At 31.5% G+C, this 15,175-nt stretch overlaps 3 protein-coding genes across 3 annotated transcripts; 1 reads left to right on the top strand and 2 right to left on the bottom strand.

Annotated features, from left to right (window-relative positions):
• Positions 1-1,291: 1,291 nt before the first annotated feature.
• Positions 1,292-10,364, bottom strand: LOC125076885 (importin subunit beta-1). The gene is made up of 10 exons (XM_047688612.1): positions 10,208-10,364; positions 9,471-9,712; positions 9,197-9,377; positions 7,775-8,034; positions 7,371-7,557; positions 6,123-7,264; positions 5,868-6,038; positions 5,667-5,789; positions 5,201-5,493; positions 1,292-3,865 (listed from the first exon to the last, which is right to left on the bottom strand). Coding segments are annotated over exons 1-10 (2,658 nt in total). The 5' UTR covers positions 10,266-10,364; the 3' UTR covers positions 1,292-3,864.
• A 696-nt stretch (positions 10,365-11,060) lies between these two features.
• LOC125077113 (40S ribosomal protein S18) lies at positions 11,061-12,077 on the top strand. The gene is made up of 3 exons (XM_047688918.1): positions 11,061-11,192; positions 11,330-11,515; positions 11,784-12,077. The coding sequence occupies exons 1-3, from the start codon at positions 11,190-11,192 to the stop codon at positions 12,051-12,053; spliced, it is 459 nt and encodes a 152-aa protein (XP_047544874.1). The 5' UTR covers positions 11,061-11,189; the 3' UTR covers positions 12,054-12,077.
• Positions 12,078-13,104: 1,027 nt separating this feature from the next.
• LOC125077111 (protein catecholamines up) lies at positions 13,105-14,332 on the bottom strand. Its single transcript, XM_047688917.1, has one exon. The coding sequence runs from the start codon at positions 14,223-14,225 to the stop codon at positions 13,185-13,187; it is 1,041 nt and encodes a 346-aa protein (XP_047544873.1). The 5' UTR covers positions 14,226-14,332; the 3' UTR covers positions 13,105-13,184.
• Positions 14,333-15,175: the final 843 nt, after the last annotated feature.

Here is a 15,175-nt window from a genome sequence, read left to right on the forward strand (position 1 = left end):
GGGACGGCGAAAGATCCAATATAGTAACGCAGGTTTCGCTTCGGGATGTTTTCCATTAAGTGCATTTATTTATAGATACTAATATGTTTACATCAATAATAATACGTAATTTAACGTATAGGTACGAATATCAAATCTACAATTCAGCAAAATAGGAAAAAAATTACGACGTATTAAATATAATGAGCCGAGATGGTCCAGTGGTTAAAACGCGTGCATCTTTTCGTACCGATGTTTGCGGGTTCAAACCCAGGCAAGCACCACTTTATTTTCTGTGCTTAATTTGTGTTTATAATTCATCTCGTCTTCGGAAGTAAAGGAAAAAATCGTGAGGAAACCTGCATGTCTAATTTCAACGAAATTTTGCTACATGTGTATTGTGTATCTACCAACCCGCATTGGAGCAGCCTGCTGGTATATGCTCCAAACCTTCACCTCAAGAGGAGGTCTTAGCTCAGCAGTAGGAATATTTACAGGCTGTTAATGTTTTCCATCTTTTTATAATACTTAAAATTTCTCAATGCCAAAATGTTTGTATAAAAAGCACAATTGTAAATTTGAAGGCGTTTGCCTTTTGAGTTTGTATATTTCTAGCGGTCGAAAGTAATTTCTGTACACGATTTTTATGAAAAATATTTCAATGCCAGATTTTTTAGCTTTGGGCAGGTGTTTTTAATATTCACTATATATTTATAGTCCAATGCAAATCACTTTTTACCCTAGACTGAATGTCTACGGTCAAGTTTTGCCCATTTCGGAAATAAAAACGAACAAACAGATATTTTTTACATGATAATTAATTCTGTAAGCTTTTTGTACATTGAAATTAGTTATCAAATCAAATCATCTTTATTTGGACATACACATTGTAATATTTTATTGATGAATAAATGAACCCCTGCCGGCACACTGCCAAATTCGTAACTCTGACCAGAGTACTGAGGTTTCTTGACAGGAACATTCAAAAACTTTGGACAATCGGGGGTGTAATAAAGCATGAATACTAAGACGCTTCATTATATAAATAATTGACTTTTTTAATAGTATTTTTTTATTTTAATAACTTAAATCTATTCACCTGTACCTGTCTATTTATTATTATAGATTATAATATTATGGTAAAATATTTGCTGTTTTCCAGCTGGACATTAAAAATCACAATATTTTAAAATATTGACACTAAAATTAATTTTATCAGTAAACCAAATATGAATATAAAATATCAATGACTAATAATATAGTATACAACCCAAAATATACAACCAAATCTAGGTATTGAAAAAAAAAACGATTTAACTTTAAAATTGCTTTTAATATCGTAGAACTGTTTACAGGATAGTATTTATGAGCAAAACAAAAGAAATTAAAAGATGTAACAAAATAATATTTTAAATAATATTTGTTTCGCGCAGGAAAAGTGGGTGGTATTCATCGACTCGGATGCCTATGATTCTAATTCAGAACCTTTCATGGCATGGCACTAGTCCTCATACATATTCTCCTATCATCCTTAATATAAGTACCTACATAATATAACAGATTAATGAAAAAATTATCAATCAGTACGTATTACATGAGCATATATACGCATATTATGTAAAAACACAATACCAATGAGTCTCATAAACACCATACTGTATCTACTAGCTTCGAGCTTGGCAGACGATATACAATCACTGGTTCGTTATATTTAAGCACATCCATATCATGTTTATGAGCTCTAGAAGTAACGACACACATCTCGTAAAAAATCTTGCATAATTCGCGCAAACATCATCCCTGTCAGTGATGCTCACAGACTAGCAAACACTCAATATACGAATTAAATTAAAACAATTTGTTTTACAATCTGCTTTTATCAAGCTCTTCAGTCCATAACGTTACAACTACTGTTATTGGAAAATAGATTTATCGCTCAGTATCCGTTACAAATTATATTCCGCGAATGTTTGACATTGACGCGATAAGAAATTACGAACCCGATAAAAACTTCGAATGCATAAAGGCACTGACGTGTAAATTGTAAAAGAAAAACAGTTTTTAATAATGTAATCAATTAATTAATAGTCACAAGCGACAATACGTAAGTTTAACAAATTAGCCGTATAAAACTGGAAAGAAATTTACACTATACTCATTTGAGATTCGAAAACAATTCTTTATAAGATAACTTTGAAAACGACGGAAGCACAATTAATTATTTATACAATAATTTGTTAGTGTCAGTGCTTGATTTTGGCCAATGTTTCGCCAATAAAACGTACCATGTAAAGGAAAAAGAGCTGTTAATTACATATGTACAAAACATGAGATCGAGACTAAAGGCAGGCTGACTTTTTATTCATCACAAAAATAACATTAATTAATATTTCTTGTTAATAATAATATATTATTCATAAATAAATCACTAAATTAGTAAACATAAATCATGTATGTAGTAATTTTATAATAGAATTGCTTAAAGTATTTATCTCTAATTTTAGCAAAAACAATATTATATACTGTCATAATATGTTGCAATTCCATTCAATGTTATTGTATATGAATATATATGTTTTTAATAATTTTAATGAATTACTAATTATGTAATAAACACTTAATGTAAATTTGATATTTAAAAATTATTACATAAGACCAAGTAGAAAATACATTTTGACATGCAAATATAAAAAATATTTGTTTTTTAAATTATATATTTAATAGTTTGATCTTTTTCTAGTGGTCGGCAGTGACGTTTTCTTATTAAAATAGTTATGATGAATAAAAAGCATAATACACCAATATGGCGTCCTTAAGTCTCGCTCGTAACTTCGACGGAACCTTATACATTAATACCAAACCTTCGTCAGGGCTGATAACATGTCTAAGTTTACAAAATGCTGATCGCACACACATCACACAAACATTCTTCGTCATCCACGATTCCTTTCAAATATCTTACAAAACAATAATAATTTATAAAATTCACAATCCCTTGCATATGTGCATGCCTATAATAACATACTTCAACTTTCATTCAATTCTCTTTCGCTTCACATAAGTAAAGATACCACAGCCACTGTCTGTATCTATAATACCAAATAGGAAAATGCTTTAACGTTTTTTTTTTTATTAAGATTATTATGAAATGATAATGGTGAGGCTTTACATAATGTTTCAAATATACCGCGCTAGGTGCATTGGCCGCACGTTGATCACTTTGTGATACACAAATAAAATAATTCCTTGTACATCTGTCGGAAGCAGCTTATTATACACGTATTAAGCATTGAATTACAATAATGTTATAGGAAGTGAATATTTATAGATAAATGCATCTATAATAGGAAATTTCCATTAAATATCAAAAGCCACATATCATTGCTTAAGATATAACAACAAGTAACTCATAAATTCAATATAATTATTTAATTTTTAATGAACGAGTTAAAATTCTATTTCGAATTTGATGTTTACAAAATTTGAAGCTCCGCGCTTAGCACTTGGCTCCTAAGTTTTAATTTAAAACATTAACAACATATAATATAGTATAAATAGTTATCAAATTCGAAATAGTACATTATCCATTTCGAAAATATCGGTAATTGCGTTGTTAGATCTTACGCTTCAATTCAAATAAGTAATAATAGACACATACATGATTATAATATGTAAATTTTGCGATATGAAGTAAATGTAGACAATGTCACAGAGAGCAAGTTTTAAAATTGAAACGAAAATAAGCATTCTCTAAGGCCTAAAAATAATGCACCTAACGACTTACAAATAATGACATGATATGACCTCCCAATATTATATTTGAGTTTACCAGCAATAAGTTGTCTGAAACTTCGTTACATCACTGTTGTTCCACGTGGTTTCAAATCTGTACAGAAAAAAAGATTTATTAAAATAAATCATTAATTAATATGTTTTAAAACGTACAAGATGCATAAAGCACATCCGAGCAAGCACCAGTGAATATTCATGCTTAATTTGTTTCTATAATTCATCTTATAGTAAGGAATGAAGAAAAGCATGGAATAATATATATATAATTATATGAAAATTTGAAAAATGTTATGATAAATTAAAAGACTATAGATTATATTACAAAAACTGATACGATAGGACCTTTTGGAATAAGGTACCATATGGCATCAATAGACCCCGGAGTACGTTTTCGACGCTATTTGATTTGTAATCTTTTTTTGGCCAAAGTGCTACCAGCCGTTTTCAGAAAACAATAATAACGATAAGCTCTTATACTATTAAAATATAAATATATACTACTTATGAATAGAGTAAAAGGATTGATAATATATATGTAACCAGTAAAACATTAAAGGTTTTTTTATAGATTAGATACATTAGCTTTCTTTAAGCTTTGCATGTTCGAGGGGAGGGTTGGTGGGTATCCTTGTGTATGTACCCTTTACATGTATCGAAAATTTTACGATATCGGTAGGCTAATTTAGACGTGAAAGCGTTACAAAGTTTCGCATTATAGTATTAGTTAGGATATAATGACTTTTTATAATACTACATATTGAAAAGATTTTAAGTTACGAAATTCACTCTCATATCCGTATAGCATTACAAACTAGACCTTTTTTCTTTAGTGAATTGTTTATATTAAAATCAATAATTAATCAATTTTTTTTTTTAAAACTGCATATTCAAGATTTAACAAACGTCTATAGACTTTTATTGTGTTGTTAATAAAGGAAGGATTATAGTTGATTAAATTATTTCTTTTATCTACATCATAATGACACGGAAGTTGATGCTACAATCATTACAAAATATGAAATAATTAAAACAAAGACTATATAAAATTAAATTAGAATTATATTTTGTTTACTTTCGGAATTGTAGGTCGTTATGGTCTTAGAGACCACAATATTTACACTAAAACAACAAAGAAATGTTCTAAAGATTAATATCATTAGGATTTTTTTTAGGACTTATGTAAAACGCTTTAATTTTTCGCACATGCGAATATGACACGAATAATCATCGATCAATCGATAACTGATTAAGTGATGGCTTAAATAATGAGCGATAGGACATATCGGTCATATTAATTTAATATCTAAGCCTATTTATAATTAAAACCTAACTGCAGAATCTCGTATTGTGATAAGTAAAAAAAATATCGATGACATGATCATTGGCACATTAATCTGTCTGGGAAGGCAACGGCGGCGCGGGGTCGTACCAGCTAGCGAGAGGCGCCTGCTGCTTGAGCTTGCGGATCTCCTTGGTGGCCCAGTTGGCCAGCGTCTTGGTGCGCGGCGTGCGCGACAGGCGCGCCACCTGCAGCAGGTCCAGCAGCGGCCGCGTCTCCAGCATGGGCAGCACGCGCAGCCCGAACACCGTGCACAGGTCGCCCGTCAGCCCCGCGATCACCGACATGTGCCCGTCCGTGCGCTCGGGTTCCGACGCCACCTGGATCATGAAGTTCACGATGGCGCCCACGTGCGGCTCCACCAGCGCCACGTCCGACTGCACCTGCGGGCGATGCCGTTGACGTTTACTGATTGTAGATCTCATTATTTTTCCAAGCAACTATATAAAGTGTGTTATAAAAACTACATATTTTATATATATTGGTGTATTTTTCTCTAGAAATTGAGTAGTGTGAGTTTTTTTGAAAGTACTTTACTTTTTTTATATAAACTTACCTCTCCACTTGCCCCTTTCAATCCTTGAATGATACCTGTGTAAGCTTCCAGAACACTTTCTCGTAACTCACATAAGTATTCAACCATGTCATAATCATTACGATCAACTTGTGCGCTACTTGCCTGTAAATTGAGAAATAAAAATAAAGTTTGGATAGATATTTTCGCACTACAAATGAAATAAGGAACCCAACACCCAACCTGTTGTAACATTTGCATAACCACATCAAAATATTTCTTAAAATCAGGACCAATGCTCAGGGCAATATCTCCAAATACAGATAAAATTTGAGGTTTCACTGAGCGATGAATAGATGGATCACCAAGGTTCTCTAATAAGAGAAATATGATTTCATCACAATATGGGAGCACCTGCAAATTACAAAATTAAAGATTATAGTCTTGATCATTATAATAGATAAGCGATAAATGTAAAAATATAACAAGACCATTTACCTTACTCTTTAGAGCGCGACAGATATCGCCAGTTACACCGACAGCGGACACACATACTTGGTACTCTTGATGATTTTTGAGCCCAACATAGAGATATTGTTTAAATGCATCCATATATTTAAGGAAGCCTTCACCTAATACTTCAACCAGTGTGGATACCGCCATTAAAGCGTCTTCTTGGACGCCACCTGTCTTACCCGCGTTACCAGCGAACATTGTTAAAAGTGCCGTCATTATAGCGTCAGATATCTGAGGGGCATCCTCCGGTGTAACTTTCCGAAGTACAGATTGTAAAGTGGCACATAAGAGACTCTGTAGATCATTAAACTGAGATCTGTCAACCTGACTGGAGATGTGATTCTCCATTTGTAGTACTTGTTGCAGCCTTTCTAGTATAACCATTGTAGTTTTTTGCACAGTGACATAGCAATCTGTAGGAGAATTTTTAACCATCTCCATGAGTGCTTCATAAGCTGCTGATCTTAGGTTATGTTGAGCTGCGTCTTGACGATCAGTTGTTTCCAAAAGACGCTCAACAATGTAATCAAAGTAAGATGACATGCAATAAGTTTTTGGTTGATGCGAATCGCTACTATCGGCAGCCTCATAAGCCGCTTCAGCTAGACCAGTGAATGCCCAGCAAACACTTGCAGCGACACGAGGCTCAGCCTTGAGGCCCCTAACAAGACTTTCTAATAGTGGTTTGATATATGTGTCATTGATAGCTGCTTCAGGAACAATTTCACAAATTCTGCCAATTGTCCATGCAGCTGTATCTCTCACTGCTACACTAGAATCATACATAGCCTCAATCAAAGTAGGCATAGCTTCTTCCACAAGAGGAACAAGAGTGTTTGCTTCAAGACCTCCTAAGATGGAACCAAAAGCCATTAGTGCAGCTTCTCTGTATCTCCAATTTTCATTTTTGATATTAGTACGAATGAAAGGCAAAACATTTGGAACAATCTCATCTTCACAGCAGTTTGAAAGTAACATCAAACACACTGAAGCAGCTTTAGATGGGTTCCATTCAAGTTCATCATCAGAGTCGTCTTGCTTGGTGAGTTTTTGCATAAGGACTGGAGCAATATACTGTAGTGCTCCTCTGGCATAAAATCGCGATGTCCTAACTGGTGGACGGCCTGTTATTTTAACAAAATTATTAGTAAGTACATATATAAACTCATTGAATAGTAAGTACATATAAACTCATTGAATAGTGATTACATTAATTACAAAAATTGTTACCTGCTTCTGCTGCCTCAGCCATTTCGATAGCCAGATCGATTTCTTCATCACTTACATTTGACCAGAATTCAATACCTTGTAATGAAATCTCATCAACATCAGATTTCATTGCTTCTAAGGTAATAGGAAATAGAGCTTGTCCCATGTATGGTTCCATGTATTGATAGTATAGAGTTAAAATTTTTACCTAGTGAAAATTTTTGTAAATAAAAAATATATACCTATTATGTACATATAGTGCCCTCAAAGGATTCTTAAACAAAGCAATTGCAACTAATTTTGTTTTACATCTCACACAAGCTATAAATTTGTGTAAAAAAAGTTCAATAGGTACAAATAAAATTGATTCTTAATTTATAAGAAAATAGACAAAAATAATTATACATAACAATAATTATACTTACTAAACATTGAAGTGCTGCTACACTTATCCTCATATCACTAGATTGTGTTGCTTCACAAACAACTTCCATTATAAAGTTTCTTTCGTTTTCTTTATCAAAATTAGCTTTTGTGAACTCGAGTGAGTTAAGCAGTGCTTGTGTTGCAGCAAGGCGAACATAACTACTAGGTTCAGTAGATCTCATTCCATGGATAATAGCAGTTAAAATTGGATTACTTTTTTCTGTTAATACTTCTGCATCTATTTCTTGACATATATAACCTGTACAAAAATGTAGAATTCTGTTGAGTATTATATCAACTAGAGGAGAGGAAGAGTCCACATTTCATGGCCATTTTATCAAATATTCACTCATAAGTCTGTCTCTTTAGTGAGTATGATGTTAGTAAATAATATGATGTGATGTCAAATAAAAAATTTATCAATATATAAGCTGTTTTAATATTTAAAAAAGTTCAATATTATCTTTGTTTACTGTTTACTTATTTTTTACATGAGAAAATTTCACTGTTATGTGTTATTTAAACAGTTCTGTTTCAAATTTAACTGATACAAATATCTTTTTTCAACATAAAAGTATTACACTGTTTAATAATTACCAAAATTCTACTATTGGTTCGGAAAGAAACAACTCAAACCTGAGAAGAACCATCAAAAGATACTCATTGGAATATTTTGTTATATTTTTTTCAGATAGTTATGATTACAGTGATAAATTATTTAATGTTGAAATGGATACAATTGATTTATTCCCAAGGCATTCTATACAATCTATAAAGTGGTTTATGTTATAATAACCTTAAAACCCAATATTTTTTTTTACAAGAAAAAAGTTTTATGTGTTTTCTGGAATACTGTTGTAAAAATTTTCATTGCCCCACAAAATAATTACTAACCCTGTGTAGTCAAGTAACAAGTTATATACCATGTTATTTATTTGAATATAAGTTATATTTTAAAAAATTAGGATGGCAACACTTTGACAAAATCTGAATGAATTGGAGTTGTTCATTGCATCTTTGGATATCATTATGTTTATTTAAATGTATTTTAAGTAGCATATGTTAATCAACAAATTAAATTTTCTGACAATCTTATATGTAACATATATCTAAAAAATATATATTATATATTTTTGATTGTAAATGTATAAGATAATTGTTTAATGTCTCATATCAGCATTGGATAATCATCTTATCTAAAAAAACACAAAAGTGATATGCATGTGAAAAAAAACCCGTTTGTCTGGTTCCAACTAATTTATACCCAATTCAAATCTTAACTGACAAAAATAGGCAATTAATATATGAATATTCATAAAACTATCAAATTAAATATTTTAGCTGACAGAATTATTAACAAACATAATGTGCCTTTGCATATTCAAATTTGTTTATGTTTAATTTAAAAACAAATGCCTTACCGATAGCCTCTAAGCTTGCTTCTTTTTTCAATTCTGTTGATTGAGCATTAAGAACATTTTCTACAAGCATGGGAATGAGTTCATTCCACTGTCCTTCAGCAAGCTCTGCCACTGCTACATATGCAACACACTGTGCTGCAGAACTAGGCCTACTATTCTCAGTTCCTATTGCTGCTAAGATCTAAAATATGAAATGTATTTACAATTATATGTTGCATAATGTAATTAATACTTACATGTAAAAATACTATAATATTAAATGTTATATTATTACATTTTTTTTAATATAAAGTCTTATATCCTCAGGTAGTGCTAGCCATCGTTGCTGATATTGCAATTTTAAAGTGGGATCTTTGGATGTCAAGTGGTTTTTCAGCTGCAATCCAGCAGCCATTCTAGCCACTTGGCTATTTCCTCCTTGTACCAGCACATCTGACAGCATCTTGATAAAGGTTGTGAAGTTGGTGACAGCTGCATGGTCAAGGTATTTTTCAGCGGCTTCCAATTCATTTCGATCTGCAAAAGTAGTTAGTAAGATTAAATAAGTGTCATTACACTTAGCAGAAATAGTAATCTAACTCCTATTAGATTTGCTAGACAAGCAAGACATTATACAGCATTATGAAGAAACACATGGTGAGGTTAATTCTAGAAAAAGACAAAGTCTAAGTTGTAAATACAAAATTAGAGCACAATAAAGTTTTCAATAAAATACATAAAAAAAACATAAATAATCTACCCAGATATAATGCTACCGACCAGAAACTTCTTTACATGACAGTCCAGTACTAATTTGTTACGTTGTAATCCCTTTAACTTGGACATATTCAAAATCAAAACTTTTATAATGAATACCAGGTACTTTTAGAGGTTACCTCAGTACTTAAGAACTTTTTTATATTGATAACATAGTTTCCTTCTATCTAATAATCGTTTGTGCTACGTACTATAAAAGTCAGTTGACAATAAAGAAGCGCCATGCTCATAGTATTTAAAGAAAGCGTTGCAAACCTGGTGATATAGTCTTTTCTAATATTTGTATGAGTGTTAGCGTCGTTTCCGTCAGCATTTTGTTACACTTTATTCTAGCTGAACTTAAATCTATCTGGAAACCTAATAACCGAAGAAAAATTGGCAACCGGCACACGAACGAACACTCACAAATTTCACAAAATGTTACCCATAGACAATGTCAATTTCTCAACGATGTATGGCATAAGCTTAAAACATAGGGCCAAATAAAATAATAGCAGCACTTAGGCTTTCTTGTCATATGAAATATTTTGTTTTAATCTTATATACAAGATTAAAACTATTTATAATTTTAAATAAGACTGAGATTCATCTTATAATGATCATAGTATCGAATAGTTATATTAAGTATTTTTGTGTTTTGGTTTGAAGCGTCAGTAATTACAGGCATAAAGGCCATAACATTTCATCCCAAGTTAGAGGCACATAGTGAATGTTACAAATGGTTGATAATCCTTAAAGCACCAATGTCTAAAGAAAGTGGTAACTAAATAAAATAATAAAGTGCTATATATGTGTGGTATTTTAATTTCTGCACTCTTCATTATAATCCTGTTATATTTCCAAAATAAGAAAATTTATTAATTACTTTTTGAATGCGATATAATTTTTCATTTCAATTTTTTGCTATTATTCACTTCATTTAAAACTCATGCATTGAATTTAATATTGAACTAAAGATAACATTTAAATATAATATATATATTAATTATAAAATGCATTAAAGCATTATGAATTATTGTCATTTTATTGTATTATTTACGCTATTATAAGATTTGTATAAGGAGGCCTTTTCGCTGCAACAACTGCAATTTTGTTCGATAGTGTAAATATTTTTTTGCAGAAAAACTCTTTAGCTTATGGTTACGTTTTGACATATTCCTTTTATCTGTGAGGTTTTATTTCCTTTTCATGTTGACGGTGGTTCTTCGTGAACGTTGAGCCGATAGAATTTAACAAAATGGTACTAAAATCATAATAATATAAAGTAATCTTAAATAATTTATAAAATATTCTTCTAAAGTTTCGTTCTAAAAATGGTTATAGTGAATATTGAGTGTGTATTTTGTTAAATACATTGACAAGTGTTTTTATTTTCAGTCGCTCGTAATACCGGACAAATTTCAACATATTCTTCGTATTATGAATACGAACATTGATGGCAAACGTAAAGTTATGTTTGCCATGACTGCAATCAAGGGAGTAGGTCGCAGATACTCCAACATTGTACTGAAAAAAGCTGACATCGACCTCGACAAACGTGCTGGAGAATGCACTGAAGAAGAGGTTAGAGAACTTTACCTTACTTTCATAACAAAATTAACACAAACGCTTATTTTCTGTCATAATATTGCACTTGCTCTACTATATTGTTTTATTTTCATTTCAGTTATGTCAAGTCAAAAGTCAAAAACTAGTTTATTAAAATTCGTAGAATGATAATATGTTTTAACAGTTTTGGATGAGTCTCTTGCTAGTTTTATTCTCTAATTAAATGCTTATAAAATTAAGAAAGGTCTTCTACATGTTTTAATATCTTTAAAATTCTTTTCAGGTAGAAAAAATTGTAACCATCATGTCCAATCCCAGACAGTATAAAATTCCTGACTGGTTCCTTAACAGACAAAAGGATATAGTTGATGGCAAGTACAGCCAATTGACCTCGTCCAACTTGGACTCTAAACTCCGTGAGGATTTGGAAAGGTTGAAGAAGATCCGTGCCCACAGAGGTATGAGACACTACTGGGGCCTCCGTGTACGTGGTCAGCACACTAAGACTACTGGTAGACGCGGAAGAACTGTTGGTGTATCCAAGAAGAAGTAATCATAATAAACAAATTAATTTCCATGAAATTCTTTTATTTTTAATTTTTTTCACTCGTTCTACTATAGAAAATAGACTAAAAGTAATAATTTTCATTTTGGTTAAGCTTATTTGCTAGTGATTGAAATAGTACTTATTTACCTAAAAGAGGAAAAGACATTTTGTCAAGTGGTTTTACTAATTCTGGATTCCTGTTATTAGTAACTAATTTGGAAATATTATTTTAAATAAAATATACAAATTATGATTCCACATCCACACTTCCACAAAGCACAACTTTTTCTGAGCATTGGTTATTATAATTTTCCATTAGGTAGTCTACATTTGCTTTATATCTGACTTATCAATGTTCTTTAAAAAGGAAAGAATATTAATGATCATCACATCTTAAGAATCTGAATATACATTTAATACAAAATAAAAATTAATAATTGTCATCGATATTTATTATTACACAAAAAAAATTGTAGGTACATAGATATCTAACTAATTAGACGGTTTTGCTATTTTTTTTTGCTATCATAAAACATGTGTATAAAAAACTACTCAAATATTTGATCTTGTAACTATTGAAATATTTATTCTATTTTAGCAAAAACTGTTCTGTTAATAAATCTGTTGAGCCAGTTTTATGTGCACATTATTGAACATACATTTCACAGTAACTATTACTAACAGTCGAAATGTTCAAATGCTAGAATAAGAACTACAAAATATAAAATATAGAGCTTATTAGAATATTCTGCTTCAGAGAAAGTAAATGGATATATAGGGCAGAATATTTTCAGTCTAAGATAAATTGATTACATGCACAAATTAAGGTTAGTAATGCTCCTTCAGATTTGAACCTACATCATAATTTATAATGTGCACATTATTTTTACAGGGTCCTATTAAAAATAATGTATTGTAAATTTTATTCACCAGGCCAATGCTTTTTTGTTTAATTAAAAATAATTAAACCTATATGTAAAATGATTTAAAATATATGTAAGGAAGGGATATTTATATTGTAAAAAATATTTACATTTACAAGTAACAAAGACTTAAAGAAGGATTGTGATGTTTTAATGAGACTAATAAAATACACTAACATGTAATTTACAATTTTAATAATAAAGATAAAATTAATCATTCATACTGTGCAATGATCACCATCATATATACACCAGCTAGAAGTGCAAGTATTTCTTTTATTGACTGTGACAGTTTATTTGATCCTTCCAAAAGTTCAGGAATAACTGAAACAGTTGCAATGTATATAAAACCTCCAGCTGTGAATGGTAGGATGAGAGTAGACACAATTCCATCTCCAGAACCTTGCAAATATATGGACAAGAATGTGCCAGATATAGCTCCGAATGCAGTTAAAAGTTGCAGCATCATAGCTTTTGTTCTAGAACATCCTGATTGAACCAGAATAGCAAAATCTCCTATTTCATGAGGAATTTCATGTAACAAAATTGTGATAGTGGTAATTAGACCAATGTTTTGCCCAGCAATATATGAAGCTCCTATTGCCAAGCCATCTGTAAAGTTGTGGGTAAAATCTGCAGCAAGGTTAAGGTATCCTGTTATTTTGATATCTTCTTTCTTATTTTTTTGAGTTTTCTTAGATTTATCATCATGCTTTTTCTTATCTGTACCATGTGAGTGTCCATGACCTCCACTAAATAAGCGGACAGTTTTTTCGACGACGAGAAAGGTAATAATTCCTCCAAGTACTCCTAGTCCAACAGTCATGTTATGAGGTTCATGGAGTTCCCCTTCATGGGAATGGCTGTGACTATGACCTCCACCTTCACTATGAGGTAAAAGAGCATGTGGTATCAAATGTAGAAAGGCGTCACCGAGGAGACCACCAGATGCAAATGATAACAAAACTTTTAATAAAGGTTGTTTTTCGGCAGTTCCGTCAATAGGTATGAAGAACAATACGAAGAAAGGTACAATGCTTATAAACACCGTGGAACCTAGAGCTTTCATATATAAGTCATAGTCAGGTTCAAGGTTGATTTCCTGTTTTGTATTCAATTTTTCGTTTGCGTTTTTGCTATACTTAAATGCCGGGGACTCTTCTCCATGTGAATGTGAATGAGAATGTCCCGAAACTATTGTAATCACTAATGTTGTAGCAACACAAAGTAGGACAATTTTATGTAGATTATTCATTGTAACAATTTCACTTTTACATTTACTCAAAATTAAACTTATTATAAAAGATAACAATATTATATTTATATGACAATGTCACTAAACTGTTGACGTGTGACAATTGATGTGCCTGCTGGCTGCTATATAGTCATCAACCATCAACATTATCTTTTTAACTTTTTATTAAAAATTGCATTGCTTAATTTTTTGAATATCAATTATATTGTAAAATATTAAAGCTGCAAGTCTACAAATTTGTTAGATATTTCTGAAATGAATATGTTACTAATATAAGCTATACAACAAAATGTTTAGTTAATGTGTTAATTTTTTCCTTATTGATTCTTGAAAGATATTTGCTACCTACCAATATTTAAGCAGTAGAATTTGAATAAGCTTATACAGTTCGTAAAGTACTTATATGTTCTGCTGCGATTTAGTTTAGGTCATGCAAGTTACCTTGGCCTTTAGGTATTAAATAAAGCCCATATAAAAATGCAATAGAATAAAATCATAAAAAAATATTACGGTTTAATAAATACGTATTTTATAGAAATATAAAATATTTAAAGATACATGGTCGATGTCATAGGGCACATGGTGTCTATTAGCTAGAAATGGAATGGTTGGAACATAGCCTTTCGCTTAAAATCGCATATACGATGGCGTCGATGTCTTTGTTACTGTGCTCCAGTAGTAGATAAGATAAGCTCTCCTAGCAAGCATTATTTATCTTGGAACATATCATCTCGGAAAATGGGTTGCTTCTGAAGTTCTTCAATTATTTGAACGCGCGCTTCCTCACACACATCCGTCCCTTTCACACAATCACTCCCATACATTGTAGTGCTGGGAGTTTTTTTCAGAAACGGTTTTAAGAACTAGTTACTTTAAAAAGAACGAACGAACTGTTTCTGGATTTAAAACGAACGAGACGACACTCGCCACCGGCGGCCTTCGTTTTGGTA

The sequence above is a fragment of the Vanessa atalanta genome, chromosome 3 (assembly GCF_905147765.1).
Source record: "Vanessa atalanta chromosome 3, ilVanAtal1.2, whole genome shotgun sequence".
In the NCBI taxonomy this organism is placed as follows: Eukaryota; Metazoa; Arthropoda; class Insecta; order Lepidoptera; family Nymphalidae; genus Vanessa; species Vanessa atalanta.